Here is a 27,149-nt window from a genome sequence, read left to right as displayed (position 1 = left end):
AACATTCTTCTGTGCGAATTTCAGTCCTTCAGCATAACGTTTCCTACAGGTTTCTTCATGATTCTATTTAATGTCATGTTCTCAGAACATGAAGAAAACTTTCCCAAAAAGAAACACAAGAAAAAATGAGTAACATTCAAAGAATGTAATTTAAAAACAAATACATTCCATTCTCATTGTCCAAAAAACTTGCTCTATCCTTTATCTCAGTGGTCGCCAACCTTTTCTGAGTCAAGATTACTTTCTGAGTCAAAATGCAAGCCGAGATCTACCACAACATAAGCCTATGCAACATTAACCAATTAAAAACAGTTATGTAGCAATGAGGCTTGTGCAGTAGGCTATAGGCCCAATACATTATCACTGCATATTGGCTATGCTTGAATTGCCCTGCCAGTGTTGTTATTCTCAGACCGTTTAGAAATTATATATATATAAAAATAGGTATATGATTACGCCGGTAATAGATCATTTGCACTCTGGGCCTACCGGGTAGGCAGAGTTCTACCTTCAGACACATTAAATGGTTCAACATTGGTACACTTTGCTCGGGCTGCTGAGTCAAGCGCACCTACAACCAACAACGCGAGACAAATAAAAAAAATTGGGGTCTGTTTGAATAGTCTAAATTAAACAGCGTTGTATGAGTTTTAAAAACATAGCAGGCCAGCCCCATCCGGATGGCCCAGTGGACAACTTCCATGCATAGAGAACAGAAGACCACTGACGCTGTGCCACAATCAAAAATACATGTGTTCGTATGATTAATGTCTAAGTAAATTCATTTCCATGTGTCCTATCTGTGCTTGGTGTTAACAGTTAAACTAAGCTAGCAGTGTTATTAAAACGTTCCGAAAAAGTTTTCAGGAAGTTATAATAAAAAAAACTCCAAATAACCTTTACATTTCATTCAAAACATTTACAGCCTTTAGAGAATGTTTTCAGAACGCTATTTTGCCATTTTAATTACCTTCAAATAACGTAAAATGTCAGTTCTCATAACGTTAATAAAACCTCCCAGAAAAACTTTCAGGGAAACATAGTAAAAACATTCTCAGAACCTCCATGCAACCTAAAAAAAGTTCCCAGAACAGGCAAAATGTTCACTTCCGTTCTCAGAACGTTTAAAAAAACATTCAGTTTAACCGGACAGGAAAATGATGGCTTCGTTCCCAGAACCAATCAGAAACTAAAATCGTACCTTCCCACAATTTCCAAGGAGTGGTACGGTGGCTTGAGTATGATGGTTTCCTACACCCTTTCCTTTTAATATAATGTTTATTTATGAGTGCTGCATTGACAAATCAGTTTTTAGGGGGGTACTTAACCGTGCCAGTGAGGCTTGGCAGTGGTTGTGCAAGGAACTGGGCACCAACTCCTGAAGTCTAGAGGAGTAGAGGGGCCCTCTCTATGGAATGAGCACAGCAGGGACCTAGAAGGACTTGGCTGGGGCTGGTAGAATTGAACTCCTGCGCTGGACATCAGTAAAGGATGTGTGTGTGTGTTAATGTGTGCGTGTGTGTGCGCATGTGCGTGTGCATGTGTGTGTGTGTGTTCAAGGGTCCTGAAAGCACATGGCTGGACAGAGGAGGCCCTATGCTCAGACAGCAAAAGAAGAAGAATCCCGCTGGAAAAAAAACCCTAAAAAGTTTGGCTTTGAAAGACATCCTGTTTTGGGGCAAGAAAAAAAACACACTTCCCCTGCTAAGTATGCAGTGCATTGTCCTTCCCTGGTTTACTTTCAGCTAGCTGCATTCTTGTATTGTGGAAAGTGAATTTGGCGTTGTTGTTTTTGGTTGCATGGCTTTTGGCTTTTATTCCTAAGCTTTAATCGATTTTCAATTACCCTTCACTTCAATTATGACTCACCTTTTGAAAACAACAAGAGTAAAATGGCTAGTAAATATAATAAAATGTTTATAAGTGCAATCTCCATATTGGATTCTGTTACTTTTCTATTTCCTCTGTTGGTCCATGGATGGATTGAGGATCAATAGATAGTGATCAAGTCTCCACATAGGATGTGCCCCAAATGGCAACCTATTCCCTATATAGTGCACTACTTTTGACCCGGGCACATACAGTAGCGCTCTGGTCAAAAGTAGTGCACTTTATAGGGAATAGGGTGCCTTTTGGGACACATCCATAGTTATCGGTAAGGCGGCTAATACAGCTAGCCCAATGCAAGCAGAGAGAGAGCCGGCCAGCCAGAGGGAGATAAGATCCAAAAACTGGACTCATTAGCAGTTTCCATGGAGCTCAACTGTCCAGTCAGCAGACACACTGGACAGAGAGAGAGAGAGAAAGAGGGAGAAAGAGGGAAAGAGAGCGGGAGGTAGAGAGAGAAAGAGATGGGGGCAGGTGATATAACAAGAGAAACAGAGGGGGAGAGAGATGAGAGGGAGAGAATGGGTAGGGGATAGAAAGAGAGAGAAAGAGAAACAGAGATGAGAGAGAGAGACACACAAATGTAGAAGTAGAAACAAGAGGGGAGAGAGCGAGGGAGAGGCAGGAAGCTGAATGGTGGGTGAATACAGACCAGTTGCATTCAGCTTTTTCACCTCACTGTCACTCAGCAGACATTGTTTTATTTCTGTTTATTTTTGATTGGTGCAGGTATGTAGATATTATAGGCTATTGGTCCTTGGGGTGGACAACAGGGCTGCAATAGGTTAATGCCCTCCCAACACAATCAATCCAGGAAATGTACTGCAATCCAACTCGTCAATTGGTATTGTGCTGTTATTGTCTATAAAGGTTATTTAGATTTCTTAATTGAATTTCAGTACATTTCCTGAGTTGAGTAATCAAAATAGAAATGGCTACCCTCTTAGAAAAAAAGGTGCTGTCTAGAACATAAAAGGGTTCTCCCGCTGTCCCCATAAGAGAAACCTTTGAAGAACCCTTATTGGTTCCATGTAGAACCCTTTTTGGTTCCATGTAGAAGCCTTTTGGGTTCCATGTACAACCCTTTACACAGAGTGTTCTACATGGAACCCAAATTTTTTATTTTTTTACCCGGAACCAAAAAGGGTGCTACAATGGGGACAGCCGAAGAACCATTTTGGAACCCTTTTTTTCTATGAGTGTATGATGGTCACAGGAGGTAGTGGAACAGTAAAGGATGTCAGTTTGGGACTCAGCACCGCAATATGCAGCTTGTCTGTTATTGTTATAATTATTCTGCAAATGTAGTTTCAGTACAACAGCTGCTTTATTATATTTCCCAGTAGAGTCCGTTTAGAAATATGAAAAGGATATTGAGTAGCTATTATTATACAACATTGCTTGTCTGATCATGTTTCATTTGCAGTAAAATATAATAAGGTGAAGCTAACTGCTGGTGGCTAGTTCTGTGCACCTGATCTTTTACAAATGAGTGAAATGCCCAGTTGGTGTGAGAGTGTGTGTACCGTATGTGTGTGTGTGTGCCTGTCAGTATGCATGTTGTGTGTGCACATCTCTGTGTGTATGTGTGTGTGTGTGTGTGTGTATGTGTGTGTGTGTGTGTGTGTGTGTGTGTGTGTGTGTGTGTGTGTGTGTGTGTGTGTGTGTGTGTGTGTGTGTGTGTGTGTGTGTGTGTGTGTTTACGCGTATGCACATATACGTGTGTGTTTATTCACAGGGCATTGTGCTCCCCCAGAACAATGGATCAAACACAGGGTACATGTGTGGGAGCTGCTGTGGCTTTGTCCTCTTGCTTCCGATGGGGCGACGGTGTGTGTGTGTGTGTGTGTGTGTGGAAGGGCGTGAACAGGTGATGATGTCACCCAATCATAGAGCCCACCAGGGGAGAGGCAGGGAGAGCATACGCAGGAGAGCTGGATAAGAGAGAGAGTGAAAAGGAGAGGAGAGAGGAGGGAAGGTGAGAGGGGGGAGAGCGGTAGAGTAGAGAGGATTGTGAAACAGATCGCCTTGTAGTCATGTATTAACCAAAAAAGTGTTAAACAAATCAAAATATATTTTCAATTTTAGATTCTTCAAAGTAGCCACCCTTTGCCTTGATGACAGCTTTGCAATTATCTCAACCAGCTTCACCTGGTATGCTTTTCCCAACATTCTTGAAGGAGTTTGCACATAAGCTGAGCACTTGTTGTCTGCTTTTCCTTCACTCTGCGGTCCAACTCATCCCAAACCATTTCAGCTGGTTTGAGGTTGGGTGATTGTGGAGGCCAGGTCATCTGATGCAGCACTCCATCACTCTCCTTCTTGTCAAATAACCCGTACACAGCCTGGAGGTGTGTTGGGTCATTGTCCTGGTGAAAGACAAATCATCATAGCTCTTGATGATTTTTGCGACTGCACTTAAAGAAACTTTCAAAGTTCTTGAAATGTTCCTGATTGACTGACCTTCATGTCTTAAAGTAATGATGGACTGTCGTTTCTCTTTGCTTATTTGAGCTGTTCTTACCATAATATGGACTTGGTCTTTTACCAAATAGGGCTATCTTCTGTATACCACCCGTAGCTTGTCACAACATAACTGATTGGCTCAAACGCATTAAGAAGGAAAGAAATTCCACAAATTAACTTTTAACAAGGCACACCTGTTCATTGAAATGCATTCCAGGTGACTACCTCACGAAGCTGGTTGAGAGAATGCCAAGAGTGTGCAAAGCTTCCATCAAGGCAAAGGGTGGCTACTTTGAAAAATCTCAAATATGAAATATATTTGGATTTGTTTACCACTTCTTTGGCGACTTCATGATTCCATATGTGTTATTTCATAGTTTTGATGTCTTCACTATTATTCTACAATGTAGAAAATAGCTCAAATAAATGAAAAACCCTGGAATGAGAAGGTGTGTCCAAACTTTTGACTGGTGCTGTAAATACATCATGTTTTTTTCTCAGAGAAAGGGAGAGAGAGAGAAAGAAAGAGAGAGAGAGAAAGAAAGAGAGAGAGAGAGAGAGAAGAGAGAGAGAGAGAGAGAGAGAGAGAGAGAGAGAGAGAGAAAGAAAGAGAGAGAGAGAGAGAGAGAGAGAGAGAGAGAGAGAGAGAGAGAGAAAGAAAGAAGAGAGAGAGAGAGAGAGAGAGAGAGAGAGAGAGAAAAGAGAGAGAGAGAGAGAGAGAGAGAGAGAGAGAGAGACAAACCAGTTTATTGATAAGAGTAAGATGGTTGGGTCATGAGATAGTTGGATTAGATGGATTTTTCCTGCCTGGGGTTGAATTCATGAATAGTGATATTATTCTATGCTGGATACACTGGCGTGGCATGAGACTCTTTCATTGCTGCAAAAATAACCTTTACCCACATGTTCCTGCTTTTGAAAGAGATTGGGTTCCTATGAACCAGTCCCCTAAATTAACCCATCGGCCAAGGGGAAATTATGCAAATCCATCATTCTGCATTGAGCTGATTTCAGCCCATTCCTAAGTGGATGTGATTCATGGCAAGGGATTTACATTCACGTTACATTTGAAATAAGTTGGAAATTAACATACAGAGTATTAATGCATGATATGAATCCCGTCTACAGTTTGAATAAGTGTGTGTGTGTGTGTGTGTGTGTGTGTGTGTGTGTGTGTGTGTGTGTGTGTGTGTGTGTGTGTGGACGTGTTTAACTATACTTGTGGGGACATTTTGTTAGTCCCCACAAGGTCAAATGCTTTTTCTAGGGGGTTCAGGGTTAAGTTATAATTAGTGTTAAGGTTAGGATCTATGGTTAGGTATAGGGTTACGGTTAGGTTTTGAGGTTAAGGTTAGGATTAGGGTTTGGGTACCTGTTAGGATTAGAGGTTAGGGAAAATAGGATTTTGAATGGGACTGAATTGTGTCCCCACAAGTTTAGTTATACAAGACTGTGTGTGTGTCCGTGTGCATGCCTGCATGTGGGTGTGTTCACGTAGAGGTGTGGAGTTACAGTATGGCTTTGAGCAAGAGAAAAAGAGAGCAAGTCAGACAGACAGACAGACAGACAGGTGCTTCCTGTCTGTATTTCTATCTGTAATAAAGCCTTTTTGTGGGGGAAAATGCATTCTGATTGGCTGGGCCTGGCTCCCCAGTGGGTGGGCCTAGCTGCCATGTGGGTGGACCTATCTATGCCCTCCCAGGCCCACCCATGGCTGCACCCCTGCACAGTGTCATGTGAAATCCATAGATTAGGGCCTAATAAATTAATTTCAATTGACTGATTATGACTCTCTCATACATTTCACGTTTTTAGTTTTTGTTGTCCTAGGCTACCTGGCTAAAAAGCTTGCTCGCTTGCCTAACTTCCTTTCATGGGCAACTATGAGCCAGCTAGTTAACATTAGCCTACTACATCTAGCTACATATTGAACTTCCATCCTCTCAGGCCAGAGGCACAATATACGAATTTATGGTTGAATCAGAATCGCCGTTATAATCATTGGCCAGCACAGAAGTTAGGTAAAACAACAAGGCCAATTTTAGCTAGCTAGCCACTAGAGAACGACACAACAAAATGCCCAACTGTCATTATTCACTATCTCAATCTCAATCTATCCAACAATGTCACCAACTACTAAATCACACATGCGTAGTATTAGGTTCATTCTCTGCTCCTTCAATTGGATGGACAACATGTCAATTCAATCACCACATTCTTATTGGCAGACTCGACAGCCTTAGTTTCTCAAATGATTGCCTCGCCTGGTTTACCAACTACTTCTCTGATAGAGTTCAGTGTGTTAAATCGGAGGGCCTGTTGTCCGGACCTCTGGCAGTCTCTATGGGGGTGCCACAGGGTTCATCCTCGGGCCGACTCTCTTCTCTGTATACATCAATGATGTTGCTCTTGCTGCTGGTGATTCTCTGGTACACCACTACGCAGACTATACCACTCTGTATACATCTGGCCCTTCTTTGGACACTATGTTAACTAACCTCCAGACGAGCTTCAATGCCATACAACTCTCCTTCCGTGGCCTCCAACTGCTTTTAAACGCAGGGAAAACTAATTGCATGCTATTCAACCGATCACTGCCCGCACCTGCTCGCCCGTCCAGCATCACTACTCTGGACGGCTCTGACTTAGAATATGTGGACAACTACAAATACCTAGGTGTCTGGTTAGACTGTAAACTCTCCTTCCAGACTCACATTAAGCTTCTCCAATCCAAAATTAAATCTAGAATTAGCTTCCTATATTCCAACAAAGCATCCTTCACTCATGCTGCCAAACATACCCTCGTAAAACTGACCATCCTACCGATCCTCATACACTACCCACCATTGCGACCTGTACGCTCTCGTTGGTTGGCCCTCGCTTCATACTCGTCGCCAAACCCACGGGCTACAGGTTATCTACAAGTCTCTGCTAGGGAAAGCCCCGCCTTATCTCAGCTCACTGGTTACCATAGCAGCACCCACTCGTAGCACGCACTCCAGCAGGTGTATCTCACTAGTCACCCCCAAAGCCAATTACTCCTTTGGTCGTCTTTCCTTCCAGTTCTCTGCTGCCAATGACTGGAATGAACTACAAAAATCTCTGAAGTTGGAGACTCATATCCCCCTCACTAGCTTTAAGCATCAGCTGTCAGAGCAGCTCACAGATCACTGCACCTGTACATAGCCCATCTGTAAACAGCCCATCTATCTATCTACCTACCTCATCCCCATACAGTATTTATTTATTTATCTTGCTCCTTTGCACCCCAGTATCTCTACTTGCACATTCATCTTCTGCACCTCTACCATTCCAGTGTTTAATTTCTATTTTTTAATTACTTAAAATTACTTACTTATTACCTATTTATTGCCTTAACTCCCTTATCTTACCTCATTTGCACTCACTGTATATAGACTTTTTGTTTTCTTTTGTTCTACTGTATTATTGACTATGTTTTGTTTATTCCATGTGTAACTCTGTGTTGTTGTATGTGTCGAATTGCTATGTTTTATCTTGGCCAGGTAGCAGTTGCAAATGAGAACTTGTTCTCAACTAGCCTACCTGGTTAAATAAAGGTGAAATAAAAAAATAATAATTTAAATACTGCAAAAGCTTTTGTTGGTTGGAGGACGTCCTCCGGAAGATGTCATAATTGCCATGTCGGTCTATGGAAGGGGTGAGGATCACTCGCGACCAAGGTTTTGTATTGAAGTCAATGTACCTGTCCTCCGGCTACACCATGGCGCTACCCTAGAGGGCAATGTTGAGATTACTATAGATCTTCATTGCAAAACAATGTTTTTATCAGGTATTTGGTGACGTAAAATATATTTAGTATAGTTTTATCGAAAAATGATGACCTTTTTGTTTCATTATTTTACATCTGCATTACAAAGTGGGATTGAAATGAATATAATTGTGATTTTCTCTACTCTGTAATTACTCTGTAATGTCAAAGTGGGAAAAAAATTCAATAACAAAAATAGAAGAAAAAAAACGTATGAACTTTGATTAGATAAGTAATCACCTACCTGAGTTAATACATGTTAGAAACACATTTGTGAGTGATTACAGCTGTGGGTCTTCTTGGGTAAGTCTTAAGGGCTTTGCACACCTGGATTGTGCAATATTTGCCCATTATTCTTTTCAAAATTCTTCAAGCTCTGTCTTTGTCAAGCACACCCATACCATGATGCAGCTTGACTGAGTGGCCATACACAAGTTGTATGTATGGAGGACAGAGGAAGGGGTAGTCATTCAAAAATCATGTCAACCCCTCTTATAAGTCCATGAAACTTATTATGTGATTTGTCAAGTCAAATGTTACCCCTGAACTAATTTAGGCTTTTGACTAAACAAAAGGTGTGAATACTTTTGCAGCAACTCTTTGAGTTATTTACTTTTGATAAATGTGTTAACATTTGTAGAATTCTCTTTTCACTTTGACATTATGTAGTATTTAGTGTAGATCAATAAAAAACAATCACAACTAAATCCATTTCAATCCCACTTTGTCAATCAAACAAAATGTGATGAAATCAAAGAGGGGTGAATAATCAGTGATTGATGTTCCTATGTTCTTCTGTCCTGTCCAGCAAAAGTCCCTGAGGGAAAGATGGCTGCTGGATGGAGCTGCTGGCTCGGAGCAGGACGAGGCTAAGAAACAGCTTGCGGAGGACGAGGCCAAGCTCAAGGGTATGGAGGAGAACATCATTAGGTACGTCTACAACCCTGGAACACTGGGGTACCTACCAGTTGCTCTCGGTGATGTTTAAGATGAGGATGAGGATTATATATATATTTTTTATGAGCACATGGCCTTGTTTCTATTATAGCATATTGGATGACTGTCATTCATATTCCATTCACCCAGCTCAATGTAACATTGATAGGTTAGGGCTACTACATGCTACAACCTACATTGTAGAATAATAGTGAAGACATCAAACTATGAAATAACACATAGCGTAAAATAATAAAATAACATTTATTTGGATTTGTTTAACACTTTTTTGGTTACGAAAGGATTCCATATGTGTTATTTCATAGTTTTGATGTCTTCACTATTATTCTACAATGTAGAAAATAGTACAAATAAAGAAAAACCCTTGAATGAGTAGGTGTTCTAAAACTTTTGACCGGTAGTGTAAGTGCACAGGTCAATAAATGTTGAGTAATCAAGGGGACAGACAGTGACACATTCAATACCGCCTTGCACACTCTTGTCTGCATCTAGCTGATTTAGGCTATAATCATTAGTCCAACAGTTGCAAATGAGAGTTTCTATTGGACCAATTCAGGTATGTTTATCCCCATTTCATTCCGTAGTCATATTCAACATAGCTAATAGAACTAACATGTTAGTAAACCCGCTACAAACATGCAGTACAGTGTACAGTCAGAATGCAGTTTAGCAGTTACACCAGTGGGCCCCAGTGGCAATAAATTAATAAAACCATGACTTGGAAGGGAATCCAGTGTTGGATAGCCATAGCCAGCTAGCTAACATAGCATCCCTCTCTGTTTGAGCCGGGTGTTTAAGTAGGCTAACTAGCTAGCTGCATTCGGTAGTTAAGAGAAAGTAAACGTTTAAAAAAAATACAAACAAATATAACTATCTCTCTCTGTTCAACTATTGTCTTTCTCTGTCTTTGAGTTAACTACTCACAACATTTTATACACTGCAGTGCTAGCTAGTTGTAGCTTATGCTTTCAGTAGTAGATTAATTCTCTAATCCTTTGATTGGGTGAACAACATGTCAGTACATGCTGCAAGAGCTTTGATAGGTTGGAGGACGTCCTCCAGAAGTTGTCAAAATGACTGAGTATGTCTATGGAAGGGGGTGAGAATCATAAGCCTCCTAGGTTTTGTATTGAAGTCAAGGTAGCCAGAGGAGGACGGAAGCTAACTGTCCTCCGGCTACACTATGGTGCTACCCTACAGATTGCTGCTGAGGCTACTGTAGACCATTGCAGAACAGTGAGTTTTAATCAATTATATGGTGAAGTAAATTAATATATTTAGTATAATTTTATCTAAAAATAATAATTTTTCAAATGTTTCACTATATAAAAAAATATATACATTTACTGAGTAGGAGTGTCCTCCCCTTCCTCCTCTGAGGAGCCTCCACTGGTACCTAGTACCTATAAATGTTTCTGGATTCATTATATGTCTTTATTTAACCAGTCTTTAACTAGGCAAAATCTGCTCTTAATTTATTAAAACAGATACAATCTTGATATCCTATTCTCTCGATATAATTTTGGCATGCCAGCTCATAGCTCAATGTGGCCCAGTGAGATCGTTTGCAATGCTTCTTAGAAAATAAGTTTAACTCTTAGCAAGAAAGGAGTACAGATGTAGGATTTTAATTTGATCACTATGTTGTTGATGACAATTTTCCTGCAAACTTGTAGTGTATTCGAAGTTTAAATGTATCAACCCCATGCAAAAAAAAATCCATGAATTATAATCCACATAATATTCACATTTCCTGTTGCTGCAGGATTATTTTCCTGCTTTTCCTGTTTATTTTTCCTATTTCACATGTGTGTAGTAATACTGTAAATGTGTTTTTTGCATACCCACTCTCCCTGAAACACCCTCAGAGAGCGTGATCACAGCAACCATGGGGCACATCGACACATTTTTCACCTTGTCGGCTCGGGTACAGAAAGGAGACCCAGTAGCCAAGAACAGACCAGCCTTCCACCACCAACCCTCCCTCCTCGCTCCAACCATTTTCTTTCTCACTCATAGCAAAACAGTGTCATCAGTCTTCTTCCCCTGGCAATCCAATTTGCTAATTAAATTCCCCCTGGCTGCTGTAGTGCTGGCTGGCTATTGGGGCTCAGACTGGGGTAACATTGGCACTAAACTGGCACAGCACCCAATGAGCAACGCAAGCGTACAATTGCCGGAGCTAGGGAAAATGAGGAATTGGAGAAAGCTAAGGAGAAGCTTTTGTCCATTTCCCAAATAGGCTCTTAATTCTGTTAGATAGGCCATAGTGAGGAAGGACAGGGAGGTTGTTTTGGTATTGAACAATACCAGGACACTTAAAGAAATAGTTCACGGTTTAAGGGGGGGTCGCTAATATTTTTCTTTGATTTTGAACAACTCCTTATGCACTCAGCTCATTTATTTTAGACCAAGAACAAGTGCATCTGTAAAATCTGTCAAATCATCTTCCCAATGGATGAGCACTGTTGCCAAAAATAACAAACATTTTAAATAGACAAGACAGAAATCCAAAAACTGCTTTGGAACGCTACGGTTCGTGAATGCATGATGTGCATGACTTGCCAAGCATTCTCACACTGTTTGTGTGTCATTGACCATGTCTCTGTGTGTGACTGATAACATCTCTCTCTGTTCTGCAGAATGGAGCAGGAACTGGAGGTGCTGGAGACGGGCGTGTCGGCGACCTCTACCAAAGAGAGCCTGACAGACGCAGCAACGAAGGAGGAAGCCAAGACAGCAGACAACAAAGTGAGTCTCCCTCACCTCCTACCCCTCCGAGGGCAGCTGGACACAGCAGGTCCACCGGACACACACACACACACACACACACACACACACACACACACACACACACACACACACACACACACACTGTTAGAGACAGGAGTGGGGAGTGTGTGTGCGTGCGTGCGTGTGTGTTGAGGGGGAATGCTTGAAGTAGGGGGAGTAGGAGATGGAGGAATCAGAAGGGAGGGGAGAGGTTTAGGAGGCCGACGCAAGCCTCCTAAAGCTGATATCTCAAAGTGCTGTACAGAAATTTGTGTGTACAGTAACTGTCCTTGTGATAAACTGACAGTGGCATCTCCACTTGAGCAAATGACATCTCAATATTATGCCATCAGTGATATCATTAGTGACGGTCCGGATGGGCCCGGAGAGTCAGGCACTGGGTCTGACAAGCAGTGTATGGGGAACAGTTGTTGACAGGAGGGAGGCTCTTGTCCAAAGGGGAAGTTCATATTGACAGCACACACTGGGCAGCTTTTAACATGTGGGTTTCCTAGCAACGTCTAGAAAAGATGCTCTGTCTCTTCGTTTTTCCTTCTTGAACTTGTTGGCCCTTTTTGCTCTTTCCTCCACAAGTTAATATCCACTTCCTCAACCTATCCAGCCTGGCACCTCTTTATTCAAAGGGAAAGTGATTATTTAATGTGGCGTCTGTTTCTACCCCAATACTTTTTCTTGCTTCCTTGTCATCCATGTTTTTTGTGGCATAAAAATAAATATGGTATGTTCCTTCCCTCAAACTAGGTTTTCAATAAAAATATGTTAAATACTGTATGTGACATAATGCTCATTCATTATGTAGCCATGCTTTTGAATAAGAGTGTCTCTTCAGGAAACAAATCTATTACCTCAAAGCTGTGGGTTGTCAGTAGAACCGTTTCATTCAATCTGTTAAAGTATTTTTAGAAATGGATGCTGTTCGACTGTGCGGCTGCATTGATACAATAATCCCAATGATTCATATCACAGAAATAGACCCACCCCTTTACCACCCCTCTGGTAATGTATTTGATGGGTTTGACACTGAATTTTCTGAGTTGAATGCTGTATGATACATGGGTTAAAACAGTGGTGTAAAGTACTTAAGTAAAAATACTTTAAAGTACTACTTAAGTAGTACACCCAAAAGTACTTGTTACATTTTGAATGCTTAGCGGGACAAGAAAATAGTCAAATTCACACACTTATCAACCAAACATCCCTGGTCATCCCTACTGCCTCTGATCAGGCGGACTCACTAAACACACATGCTTTGTTTGTAAATGATGTCTGAGTGTTGTAGTGTCCCTTGCTATCCATAACTTAAAAAACACAAGAAAATTGTGCCATTTGGTTTGCTTAATATAATTAAATTGTATTATAGTTTTGATACTTAAGTACATTTTAAACCAAATACTTTTACTAAAGTACAATTTTACTCGGTGACTTTCACTTTTTCTTTTGTAATTTTCTATTAAGGTATCTTTACTTTTACTCAAGTATGACTGTTAGGTACTTTTTCCACCACTGGGTTAAAATACTGTTTTCTCTCTTTCCCTCTCTCACAGGCTCCGGCAGGCACTGTGCACGGTAATACATCTTCAGTCAGATATTCTTCCTCATCCCTCTCTTCTTTCTCCTCTTTTACATGTGTTCTGTGTTTGTCGCTCTTTCTCTCTTCCTCCCTCCCTCTCTCTTTCTCACCCCACTTCCTTGACCGCTTATAGAGGTCAAGGGAGTTACAGAGGTCAAGGAAGTAGTCAAAGTGCACACCAGCCCTCATCTGGAAATGTCTGGAGGTGCCTCAGATAGGATGAGAGCAGGTGAGTCTCGGTACCCTGTAGAGAGACATCTTAGACAAATGTTTTGCCTCCGTTTTTCCCACTTAGAGTCTGTCATGCTAAGCATATTAAAGTGGTGTTATTCCTCTCATTGTAAAACAAATGTAGATATTCAATGTACCCACTCCTGTTTCATTCAGGAATATAGTAATGGATTGATAGGCAATTGATACATTATTGACTGATTATAATGAATCATGTAAGTTGCATCTGTACAATTAGACATACAATAGAGTCTCCCGAGTGGCGCAGGAGTCTAAGGCATCACTACAGACCCGGGTTTGCTCCCAGGCTGTGTCACATGAGGCAGCGCCCAATTGTCCGGGTTAGGGGAGGGTTTGGCCAGCTGGGATTTCCTTGTCCCATCAGCGCTCTAGCGACTCCTTGTGGCGGGCTGGGCGCCTGCAAGCAGACTTTGGCCGTCAGCTGGACGGTGTTTCCGCCGACACATTGGTGCGGCTGGCTTCCGGGTTAAGCAAGCAGTGTGTCAAGAAGCAGTGCAGCTTGGCAGGGTCGTGTTTCGGAGGACGCATGGCTCTCGACCTTCGCATCTCCCGAGTCCATTGGGAATTGCAGCGATGGGACAAGACTGTAACTACCAATTGGATATCACGAAAAAGGGGTTAAAGTAAAACATTTTTTTTTATGTGAAAAAGAAACGTCTCTTTTTCATGACCCTGTCTCTCAAAGACAATTTGTAAAAATCCAAATAACTTCACAGATCTTCATTGTAAAGGGTTTAAATACTGTTTCCCATGCTTGTTCAAAGAACCATAAACAATTAATGAACATGCACCTGTGGAACGGTCGTTAAGACACTAACAGCTTACAGACGGTAGGCAATTAAGGTCACAGTTATGAAAACTTAGGACACTAAAGAGTCCTTTCTACTGATTCTGAAAAACACCAAAAGAAAGATGCCCAGGGTCCCTGCTCATCTGGGTGAATGTGCTGCAAGGAGGCATGAGGACTGCAGATGAGGCCAGGGCAATAAATTACAATGTCCGTACTGTGAGACGCCCAAGGCAGCGCTACAGGGAGGCAGGACGGACAGCTGATCATCCTCGCAGTGGCAGACCACGTGTAACAACACCTGCACAAGATTGGTACATCCGAACATCACACCTGCGGGACAGGTACAGGATGGCAACAACAACTGCCCGAGTTACAGCAGGAACGCACAATCTCTCCATCAGTGCTCAGACTGTCCGCAATAGGCTGAGAGAGGCTGGACTGAGGGCTTGTAGGCCTCTTGTAAGGCATGTCCTCACCAGATATCACTGGCAACAACGTTGCCTATGGGCACAAACCCACCGTCGCTGGACCAGACAGGACTGGCAAAAAGTGCTCTTCACTGACGAGTCGCGGTTCTGTCTCAACAGGGGTGATGGTCAGATTCGCGTTTATCGTTGAAGGAATGCACGTTGCACAGAGGCCCGTACTCTGGAGCGGGATCGATTTGGAGGTGGAGGGTCCATCATGGTCTGGGGCGGTGTGTCACAGCATCATCGGACTGAGCTTGTTGTCATTGCAGGCAATCTCAACGCTGTGTTACAGGGAAGACATCCTCCTCCCTCATGTGGTACCCTTCCTGCAGGCTCATCCTGACATGACCCTCCAGCATGACAATGCCACCAGCCATACTGCTCGTTCTGTGTGTGATTTCCTGCAAGACAGGAATGTCAGTGTTCTGCCATGGCCAGCGAAGAGCCCGGATCTCAATCCCATTGAGCACGCCTGGGACCTGTTGGATCGGAAGGTGAGGGCTAGGGCCATTCCCCCCAGAAATGTCTGGGAACTTGCAGGTGCCTTGGTGGAAGAGTGGGGTAACATCTCACAGCAAGAACGGGCAAATCTGGTGCAGTCCATGAGGAGGAGATGCACTGCAGTACTTAATGCAGCTGGTGGCCACACCAGATACTGACTGTTACTTTTGATTTTGACCCCCCTCCCCCTTTGTTCAGGGACACATTATTCAATTTCTGTTAGTCACATGTCTGTGGAACTCAGTTCATGTCTCAGTTGTTGAATCTTGTTATGTTCATACAAATAGTTACACATGTTAAGTTTGCTGAAAATTAACGCAGTTGACAGTGAGAGGACGTTTCTTTTTTTGCTGAGTCTATATATAAAAAAGACATGCAATAGAGTCCAAGTTTGTCCAAAATGGAAGAAGTGTCAATAAGATTCTCTTGGAGTCTTCTATCGCTATCTGTCTTTGCCGAAACCTGGCCACCTCCTCTGTGTTTGTCTCTTTATCTCTCTCTCTGTCATTCTCACCCCACTTCCTTGACTGCTTGTAGAGGTCAAGGAAGTGCTCAAAGTGCCCAACAGCCCTCGTCTGGACATGTCCGGAGGTGCCTCAGATATGACGAGAGCAGGTGAGTCTCGGGAACCCTGTAGCTCACAGACTGAGACACACTGTAAGCGAGACAAATTCTACTCTTTGCCTCTTTTTATTTTTATTTTTTCACTCATAAACTCGGTCTCTGCTTGCCTCTTTACATAGACGGCCGAGTACTATATCTGATGTTAGTTTATTTGATATAATTTACTTACTTTTATCATTTTTCAAATATATAACACTTGGTTATTCATTACTCAGACATTAACAAATATTCAATAGGTATTAATAGGTATTACAGTGTAAGAAAATCTAATATGATCCCCTACCCAAAATCGTAATTTTTGTTGTATCCTGTTCACCCACTCTGGCATCAGCTACTGGCATTAGCATCCTGGGTAACTGGATTAGACATATAATAAATGTACAAATCTACAAATTCAATATTTAACTCCTCAGTGGAACTCATTATGTTAACACAACCAGTTTGATTGGCCCGGCAGTAGCTCCTCAAGCGTGTTGTCAGCCGTGTCACAATGTCTAATCTTAACACATTATCGAATCTTCATTTGAATGGAGCGTCGATTGAATGACAGCTAAAGGATACCTAAATAGTTGGTCATTTACCCCACTGTCATATACAACACCTCGGTGTAGCTCAGCGTATTGTAAACACGAGCAGTTAGAAACATCTGGGGACGACTTCATCTCCTCAGCAAGGGGTCTTTTCAGCCATATCAAGGGGTCTCAAGCTTCCTCCTCCTCACACGTGGGCCTCTGTCCCTTTTAATCAAACATGTGCTTTCATCAGCCTCGCAGCTCTGGAAGGAGAGTGAGGGACTCCACTGAAGGGCTCTTCTCCACAGCGATTGAGATATAGCGAGAGGGGGAGAAGGAGATGGGGCGAGTGACTAATTAGTTTTACCTCTTGAGCTCCGGTCCTCATACGTCTTATCTAGAGGACCCTTGCTGAGCAGAGCGAATACTTCATGTTTGGTTTCATCGAGACCCAAAATTCTCATTGCCAACTCTTTCCTGGATATGATCGTTTTTGGTAACATGTTGGTGTAATATCACCATTGGATAGGAGCTAAGTAACTAGAAACTAAGAAAGTAACACAGTACGGTTACTATACCCTGTGCATAAACAAGTTATAGATGCACAATAGATATCTAGAAGCTAGATAAGTTGATAGGACACAATAGAATAGAGAGGGACTGTTATGGGGGATGAATAGAAGGGGATGTTTATGTGGCGTATACATCTACCAGTTCCATTCTGTGTAGTAGGATGTAGTGCACTTCCTGTTTTACTGGTGCGAGTGCACTTTGACGCACTATTTGAATGTGCGGGTGGGAAGGTAAAACAATGTTGAGTCATGTGGGAGGAACTATTTTAATGACGGACCACTCGGGTATTTCATCATTGGTATGTGCCATGCTTTCGTGACACCTTTTAGGAGAACACAAAAGCAATGTAAATGCCATTGAACACGTCGCGCTCTCTGAAGTGCCGTGGTGTGTTTCATGTCCTCTATTTTGTTGTCGCTAACATTGTGTCGTGTTTCCGTACTGTGTTTTCCCCCTAACATTTGTCTTCTGTCCTAAACTACACAGCTATCAACTGTCTGCCTCCGTGTGTCTGCCTATCTGTATGGGAATGTGTTTGAATGACTTGATGTGAGTCTGTCTGTCTGTCCGTCCGTCCGTCTGCGTATTGGTCTGCTCTTGTGGACTTTCACTCTTGTGGATATTCACTGTGGTTTGTGGCTAAAAGGTGTTAAAACAAGAAGAGTGGTATGTTTGTATAGAGCGAGCCAGGATGATATACTGAGAGTCCCGTTCTCACAGTACATCTGTTGTGTGGGGATACACTATATATAGTCTTCATCAGACGATGCGACGTTGCCAAGGCAACGCAGCTCCGGCTAAAGAGTACAATTTCTCTATCCGTCAGCACGGCAGCGTTAGACTCGCATAGTGTAGGCCTGCCGATGGCAAATGTTCGAGTTTACCTTAGTTATAGTGTATGTAGCCAAGTTATTGACCGTTCTCCAAAGACCTGCTTCCTTAACTGCCACACGGTCGTTCAACTTGCCCAGATATGCAGTCAAAGGAATGTCATGAATCAAAGTTGACCGTCTTCTCCATAAGATTGAGTTTGCGTATAGTCGTGTGTGTGTTACATGGGCTGTAACCAAGTGGTGTATTTGTTGGTGGAATATGGTTGTTTAGAGTGGTTGTCTGGTTTTGGCTGGTATTATTATACATGTGTATTGTGGAGAGACTACATAGTTATTTATAATTGTGAAATATGGTTGAGTGGAACTGGTATGTCTCTAGTCTTGTTGAGCGAGAGATAATATGGGGTGTGAAAGGGAGTTTGTGGTGCGAAAGAGAGAAAGTGAGAGAATTCCTGTGTTCCATGGATGTGTGGTATGACAGAGAAAGAGAGAGAGAGAGAGGATACCTCTGCAGGCTCCTAACATCTCCTCTTGTTGATACCCCATGCACCCAGCAATGTACTCAGTAGAGATCACCGTTGAGAGGGACAATGTCACAGGCGAGACTAAGGTGTTGTCCACCAACACCCTACTGCCCATTAACCTCACTGGGCAAGGGGTCAAGGTGTATGAGGATTACCAGAAAGGTGATTTCCCAACATGATTTCAACAGCAAAACGAAACACTTGGCTAAAACATGCGTTATGAGAAGTGTTAACAATTATGATGAGAGCTAAGATGTGTGTTATGGTTTTATTAACATGAATACGTCTGCAGTGTCTTCAGAAACTATTCACACCCATGGACTTTTCCCACATTTTGTTGTGTTACAGACTGAATTCAAAATGGATTAAATTGTCACTGGCCTACAAAAATTACCCCATAACGTCGTGTTTTTTTTACATTTTTACAAATTAATCCAATTGAAAAGCTGAAATGTACTAACCTAACTGACGGAGTGAAATGAAGGAAGTCTGTACAGAATACATGCATCCTGTTTGCAACAAGGCACTAAAAAAGTATTACTGCAAAAAATGTGGCAAAGGATCGGACCCTTTTTTTCACCTAAAATGACATACCCAAATCTAACTGCCTGTAGCTCAGGACCTGATGCAAGGATATTCATATTCTTGATACCATTTGAAAGGAAACACTTTGCAGTTTATGGAAATTTGAAATTAATATATGATAATATAACACATTAGATTTGGTCAAATATAATGCGTTTTCTCTTTGAAATGCAAGAGAATAGCCATACATTGAGATAGGATTCTAGGTGTAATTTAGATGCTGTCCACAAGATGGCAGCAGTTTGTGTGAACAGTTTCAGACTGATCCAGTGAAGAATTACATCCCTACACAATACTTTGTCTGCCAGGAGTTGTGCCGAATTGGTCAATTGATACATTTTCAAGTACATTTTTTATTTAACATTTATTTAATTAGGCAAGTCAGTTAAGAACAAATTCTTATTTACAATGACTCCCAGGAATGTTATACATGATGGATCATTAGCTTCCCTACAGAAAAGACACTAACCTTCACATCTAGATGGCCAGGGGGGTGGGTGTGGAGCCAAAGACAGCAGAGGGGTCTAACTGTAGAACCCAGTTCCTACATTTGAATATAAACATTTATTTTATCAAACAAAACTATGCTACAATTTATATCTGGGACCCTCAGGATGACAAATCAGAGCGAGATTACTGAAAGTAAGTACATTATTTACCGTCAGAGGTGAATGTATCAAACCAGTTGCCATTATAAAAGTGTTTTGTGGTTGTGCACTATCCTCAAACAATAGCATGGTATTTTTTTAATGTAATAGCTACTGTAAATTAGACACGGCAGTTAGAATAACAAGAATTGAAGCTTTCTGCCCGTATAAGACATGTCTATGTTGTTTACAATGTCTTTCTAATCACATTATCGCAACAACTGTCTCGGTTTAGGGACACCGATCCCGTAGAGGTGAACTTTTTGTCTGGAATACAAAGTGTTATGTTTGGGGCAAATCCAATACAACACATTACTGAGTACCACTCTCCATATTATCAAGCATAATTGTGCTGGATCATGTTATGGGTATGCTTGTAATCATTAAGGACTGGCGAGTTTTCAGTATAAAAAGAAACGGAATGGAGCTAAGTACAGGCAAAATCCTAGAGAAAAACCTGATTCAGTCTGCTTTCCAACAGACCCTGGGAGATTCACTCTATTTGGAAATCTATGGAAAGACCTGAAAATGGTTGACTAGCAATGATGAATAACCAATTTGACAGAGCTTGAAGAATTTTTAAAATAATAATTGGTAAATGCTGCACAATGCAGGTTTGGAAATCACTTAGTGACCTACCCAGAAATACTCACAGCTGTAATTGCTGCCAAAGGTGCTTCTACAAAGTATTGACTCAGGGGTGTGGATACTTTTGTAAATGAGATATTTCTGTATTTCATTATTTTAAATACATTTGCAAACATTTCTGAAAACATGTTTTCACTTAGTCATTATGGGGTATTGTGTGTAAATGGGTGAGAGAGAAACTGTCATCCATTTTGAAATCAGGCCACAACACAACAAAGTGTGGAATAAGTTAAGGGGCATGAATACTTTTGGAAGGCATTGTAATATCAGAAGAAGAAACAATTACATTGTAATATATGACCTGAGACAAGTCTACCTAAAATAATAGTTATTACAGACATTGCTTGTCTGATCATGGCCACTGAAAGACAAACATCTTGTGGTTCAATAAACTTGACAATGCATTTTCACTGGCATATATAAGCTCATATAATGATTGCCTTGAATCCACTTATTGACGCTAGATATTATTACCTTGATATTACCACTTCTCGTAAAGTAAAATGAATAATCAAGCATAGCATGACACAGTGTTGCAGGGTAACCAATAAATCCAACCCTATTTATAGACCTGGTTTTAAACCAATAATTCTACTTCAATAGTTCAATTTGTGAACGTGAACTTGGGCTATTATGTATTGGCGCAAAACACAGTCAGTACATTCAGAACTCATTTGAAATGGCACTTTTGGTGTCCCTGTAGCACCTGTTTTGCTCCCTGACACAGACAACGAGCACTGGGCTCCTGATGCAGCAGCTGTGGCATTCGCTTTGTTTCCCCCCCTGCTCTCTTTCAGCTGCTCTCCTCTCCTCTCCTTGTCTGCTTTCCTCGCTCACCTGCTTCCTTCCCTGCGACTTGACTGTGACTGTGACTGCCATCACTGGTCAGCTACAGAGCACGTCATTGTTCTATGAGTGGAGGTTTGTGGGGAAAAAGGCATTAAATAGCCTCCCTCTCCTTGTTTCTCGAAGGATCTTAAACAATTGTATAGGAGCCAGGTGGAAGCCATAGGTCCATGACATTGCTTTGGTTGTATCAGATCATTCATGATTGCTTCAAGGAAGGATGCATTTTTTAAAGAATTTGAACAGGGCCTAGTTATCCATGCTCTCATGAGGAAGGCTCTGGTTATCTTCTGTCAATGACACATCTGTCTCTCTCGCTCTCTCTCTCTCTCTCTCTGTCCCTGTCTCTCTCGTAGTGGTACACGAGGTGAACGGGGAGAACGGGGTCCACCAGCTCAGCGCCAATGAGGTGGACGAGCTCATCCACAAAGCCGACGAGTCCATGATGAGCGACGCCACCACCGCTGGTGCCACCTCCACTGCCCCCGTCGTCCCCACCGATGCTGAGTTAGCCGCGGAGCAGCAGACGACACCACAGAAGGAGATCACTGGCATGGAGGCCAAGGCGGGCGGCGCCAGTCCCCAGCCAGGTGGAGGCGAGGTGGAGGCCAGTGCCGAGAACCCCGTCACAATGGTGTTCATGGGCTACCAAAGCGTGGAGGATGAGGCGGAAACCAACAAGGTGCTGGGCTTGGAGGGCACCGTCAAGGCCCAGCTGGTGGTCATCGAGGACGGCGAGGGCAAGAATGTGACGGTGGGGCCCAACCCCGCCACTGTGACCGTCACCGAGGGAGGCACCAAGGAAGAGCAGTCGCCCCCGCCCAACGGCAGTGCCGCCGACCCCGTTAAGACCCCCCAGGAGAAGGCCCCCGTGGGGGAGAAGGGGGGCGAGCCAGAGGGGGGCGCCACTGAGCTCAACAATAAGGAAAAGCAGCCCTGCAAGTGCTGCACCATCATGTGAGCCACTGTTGTGTGGCCGCATTCCCCCCGGGACTTGACTTTTCAAGGAGAAAATGACAAACCAACAACAACCATAGCGTGAAAAAACCCCAACAAAAACTCACCCCTTTCCCGTTAGCCCCCCTCCCGACAAAAAAAGGCATAAATGTTCTGTATCTTTTAATAGCCGGCTGTTGTTTCCCAACTTCATTTTCATCTCTTGTTTTATATATTTCATTTCATTTTTCTCCTTTCATTCTTTTAACTTTTGTATGATTTTGGGTTGTGATTAAAACGGATGGTGCCAAAGGCGAGCCATCCCTGCGTTTTTACACTTTGAGGTGTCTGAGGGAGAGAGGAGATAGAAAATGAAAGATAGAGGGAGAGAAAGACAGAGGAACTGGTTCGTTAACACACCCAGCATTGTCCAACAAGCTTTTTTTTTAATGACATCTCTAATACACCGTCATGAGTTTTGTAATCTTAACTTTCTGTATGAAGGACAGATATATGTCTCTATATATCTAAATATATAAATTCTTTATTTTAAAGATATATTTATTTGACTTTTTTTTGTTTTTTGAAAAAGCCCCGACAGAAGCATGTTATACATTGTGCTTTCTGTCCTCTGCTAGTGCATTTTAGATAAAAACATGGGGAAATATTTATGACTGATAAAGCTGTTAGAGAATTCTCTTGGATTTTGTTTTCCAGAAAGAAAGAAAAAAGAAAAGGGACTGTGGAATTTCTGAGACAGACACCAACCACACTGCTATTTGGAAGTGACATGCAATGAGACGTGATATTGATGACATCATTGTATTGTGTGCGTGTGTGTGTATGGATATCCGTGCGTGGGTGTATGAGCATGCATGGATGTGTGTTTGAATGTGTGTGTGTTGGATTACAATGGCCTCATTGGTCCTTATATCATCCTACACTACACTACCCACAATCCCCATCACCTCTTTTCTTTCTGGAAGAAAAAACAATACTCGCTTATTTTTTTTGGTCATTTTCCTGCGCCCAAATCAACTACACTAGTTCGACAACACTAGTAATGAAATGAATAACATGCGTGGTCTTTCATACCGAAGCTTGAGACTGATGAAATGAATGTCCCTGTGTAAGCCTTGACGTTTGTGTGGTTCACCCCCACTTAACTACATTACCAAGAATACAACTACCCCTTTAAAATAAATAATGCCTTTGTGATAACAGTATTAACTATTTTTCCTTTAACTCAATGACATAATCCAAGCTCTGGCTCCTGATGTGATGACCTACCAACAACTGTGTTTTGATATGATGGTCGGCCTGGACAGGCCCTTCCAACGTCCCAAAGATTTTCAGTTGGATATCAACTACTGTGGAATTGGTGCATAGAGCATAGTCTGTTGTTTTCAACCTTGGCACAGCAGCGCATATACTAAACTGTGTTGCAAATACTGTAAGAAGTTGCTCCATTCAGACTTTTAGGAGGAATGCCATTTGGAGGGGGTTGGGGGGTCATATTGTATGTCGCCCTCAGAGTTGGTGTGGGAGGAGCTTCACTTTAAGAGTATTTGGTTTCCTGTTTGAACTCTACTGTTAGGCCCTAGTTTTGTCATTTAAGGGAAACAAAACCAAACAAAAGTTGAAGTAGGCCTACTTTTCATTCAGTGTATCTATCTATCAACATGCTAGGCCTGAGGCAAAAAGCATGGAATTTCAACATTTTTACAGTCCTAGAAGTTGACAGAATCCTTTTCCACAGGGAGTGGCAAATTTCGCTCCAAATTCAATGTTGCAATAATATTTTTATTTTCCTCACAGATAATTTTTTTTGCGGTGTAGCTCAAATTGAACAGCTGTGTTTTACTTTTGTGTGCGTTTTTGCTGCATTATGGGTGCCTGTAGCTATAGAATATTTTACTTCTTACTTATTTTTGCCATCTTGGAGCCAAATTTCCAGCTGAGCTGAGAGTCATGTTATTATTGTCCAGTGTATTTTTCCAGTGGTGAGTTGAGTCAGTTGAGTTGAATTGGTCAAGCTAGGAGCCAGATCTTTTCAACCGACGCACTGACACGTGGACCATGTAAACGTGGTCCATGTACTATTCGCATGCGGAATAAAACAAACATTTTGTTTTCAAAGATGGCTAAATAGTGGATGGTCTGCGTTATCTTGAAGTGAGTCAAAGGTGTGAGCTCTCTCCAGCAAGAGGTTGACCGACCTTGGGTGATGTTTGCCTAATCCTCATTTAATATTGTTCCATGTGCATTGATATTTATAGAGCTCTATAGGTTATTTTAACGGTGTATGTCATTGGGCTCCCGAGTGGGGTAGCGGTCCAAGGCACTGCATCTCTGTGCAAGAGGGCATCACTACAGTCCCTGGTTCGAATCCGGGCTGTATCACATCCGGCTGTGATTGGGAGTCAAATAGGACGGCGCACAATTGGCCCAGCGTCCCCGGGATAGGCCGTCATTGTAAATGAGAATTTTGTTCTTAACTGACTTGCCTAGTTAAAAGAAAGGTTAAATAAATAAACGTCTTTGTGAGGGTTCAAATCAAGAACAGGATGGACATTGATAAATAAAATAAACATCTGATAACAAGGTCTGATAATCCTTGTCAGAATAATGCTGGTGAATCCAGTACATTGTAGAAAAAACCCAAATGGAACATCTATTCATTTCATCGTGTAAAATATATCATGAAACAAATGTATTTTGCCAATCCCCTTCAATCCCACCTCCTCCTGTGCGTTCAAATGGGCAGGGCAATCATTGATATGCCGACACCTTCTCCAATATGCCGCTCAGCATCCAGCAAGGAGGAAGGAGCAGAAAAAGCTGACTCAGTGTACAGTCAGTGTACGGTCAGTGTGACATGGCCTGACTCTCTAGACTGCTCTTTGTCTCTGTGAGTGGGCGCTGGTCACGACGAGGGCACAGACACGTGCGTTACTCTATATAGGACTGTCAGCATGGGGTGTTGGTCTAGAAGTTGTCCCGAACAAAAACACTGCCTTCGATCCGTTCAGGCATCACTGAAGACCAGTCCTCAGTCAAGTCACATTCCCACACAGCTGGATCCAAACCTATGCAAGGACTCCCATGCTAACGAATCACCATCTAGGTATAGCGTATAGGACTGGATAAGAGGCTTTAAGGTCATCAGTATGTTACACCAAACAATGATCTAAAGGGCCAAGCATTGAACCATGGTCCATCCCTTCCTTTGTATGTGTTTATATATGATTATGCCTTTTTTATTTCTGAAATACTTTCTAGCTAACAGCTCACTACATATACAGTACGTGTGGCTCAGTGGCTGTTGGTTGGCATAGGTTAGGTTGGTCCATATCAATATTAAAGGTGGGGTAAAGGATTTCATGTGTTGGCACTGCCAACTTGGTTGCACGTGACATGCTGGGATGGCTACATGTGGGTGGTGTGTTTCTGTGGTGCTAAATCATTGATGCTGTCATATCTGACTGCAGAATATGAGATATTATGTTAGATATTATTTTCTGCAACTTGTGTTTGAAGAAAATCATAGATATTTCTATTTGCAATAGGAAACAGTAGCAAGAGTCATTTTGCTAGACACCTCAACAAGGAAGTGATTCATTGGTACCATTTCCAAGATTATTTGAAGCAGAAACTGTGTTGTTTTAAATGTTTTTTTCTTTTAAGAAAACATTTGCAACATTCATCTCAAAATGGAAAAACATGAACCGTACTAAATGCACTTAGGTTGATCGAACTGAAACGAATGGCGTTCCTGGTCTAACTATTCGCCCGTACTATTAGAGTCAGAGAGAACATTGGTGACTTTTAACGAAATCACCTTCACAGTGAAATATGGTGACATTTAAGCTGAAGAAGACATGCATGATACCTTCCTAATATGACGATAGAGGAAAGAATTACTTGCCACTTTCGGAAACAAGAGGACAATGTTAATCGTGTTTGCTCTATTGGTGCAGCACATTTTGCTCCATCAACGTTGAGCTTCAAGGTAAACAAATGTCAATGTCGTTCTTATGAAGGGTAATGAATGCCAATGCCATTCTTATCAGGGGTAACGCATGGACACCTCCACTCGAAGTGCCCTCACTGAGCAGTAGCGGGAGTCAAATGCAGGGTCAAATATTTTTCTATCCCTAATGTCTAAGGTTAGGATAGGGGTATAGGGTAATCCGATCCTAGATCTGTGGCGAAGGGTAACTTTTACCTCGAGCTCCTGTTGAATACCCAATACCCTTCCTTCTTTGGCCCCTCCCTCTTGGTGAGCTTGGTGCAGCGGCAGTGAGGCTTGTCGCCCCTGGCAACCCCAGCTCCTCCCACTCTGCACTGCCTGCACCGTGGTGCATTGCTTGCTGTTTGGGGTTTCAGGCTGGGTTTCTGCTATAGCACTTTGTGACATCGGCTGATGTAAAAAGGGCTTTATAAATACATTTGATTGATTGATGACTCTGCAGCAGCACCCCCTGTTGGTTCTTATCAATATTTACATTCCAGTTCTGGCTTTCTCTCTCTCTACACACCCCCAATGCCTTGTAGTCTGGCCCCCGGCCAGGCATATTTTTTGTAAATGCATATATAAATATCTACATATAAATGTCTTTGTGCAAAACAAAATGTCTGTCGCTCTCTCATCCTCTAGTGTAGACTCATAGATCCCTGTCCCTTCCCCAGTGACTCTGCGCTCATGGCAGTCAGTCAGTGGAGGGCCCAGGTAATAGAGTGAGTGCCCACAAACTGCTGCTTTCGTATTGCTTTGTTAGTTGTGAAGGTCTGCTTTCTTACAAATTGGAAAGTGCTGTAGAGGAAAGTGTTTGAAAAGACAAATAAAAATGTGATGTGCTTCAAAGGTCTCCCGGTCTCTGTTTTGTTTTTGTGTTCCCTCCCTCCATCTTGAAAATAGTTTTCACCTCAGTCAGTACACATT

General features: G+C 42.2%; 1 protein-coding gene across 3 annotated transcripts in view; it reads left to right on the top strand.

The window, feature by feature from the left end:
* Nucleotides 1–27,075, top strand: part of palm1a (paralemmin 1a) — a 68,069-nt gene extending 40,994 nt beyond the window's left edge. The window contains exons 4-10 of one of the 3 annotated variants that reach the window (XM_065008968.1): nucleotides 8,952–9,073; nucleotides 11,743–11,851; nucleotides 13,438–13,459; nucleotides 13,597–13,692; nucleotides 16,014–16,091; nucleotides 18,573–18,704; nucleotides 21,625–27,075. In XM_065008968.1, the coding sequence (XP_064865040.1) occupies nucleotides 8,952–9,073; nucleotides 11,743–11,851; nucleotides 13,438–13,459; nucleotides 13,597–13,692; nucleotides 16,014–16,091; nucleotides 18,573–18,704; nucleotides 21,625–22,229 (1,164 nt within the window). In that variant the 3' untranslated portion in view covers nucleotides 22,230–27,075. The remainder of the gene's footprint in view (nucleotides 1–8,951; nucleotides 9,074–11,742; nucleotides 11,852–13,437; nucleotides 13,460–13,596; nucleotides 13,693–16,013; nucleotides 16,092–18,572; nucleotides 18,705–21,624) is intronic. The other 2 variants (XM_029632198.2, XM_029632199.2) reach the window with 2 other exon arrangements.
* Nucleotides 27,076–27,149: the final 74 nt, after the last annotated feature.

Source organism: Oncorhynchus nerka, linkage group LG24 (assembly GCF_034236695.1).
Source record: "Oncorhynchus nerka isolate Pitt River linkage group LG24, Oner_Uvic_2.0, whole genome shotgun sequence".
NCBI classification, from domain to species: Eukaryota; Metazoa; Chordata; class Actinopteri; order Salmoniformes; family Salmonidae; genus Oncorhynchus; species Oncorhynchus nerka.
Note: the sequence above shows the minus strand (reverse complement) of the source record. Positions and strands in the feature narration are given on the sequence as shown.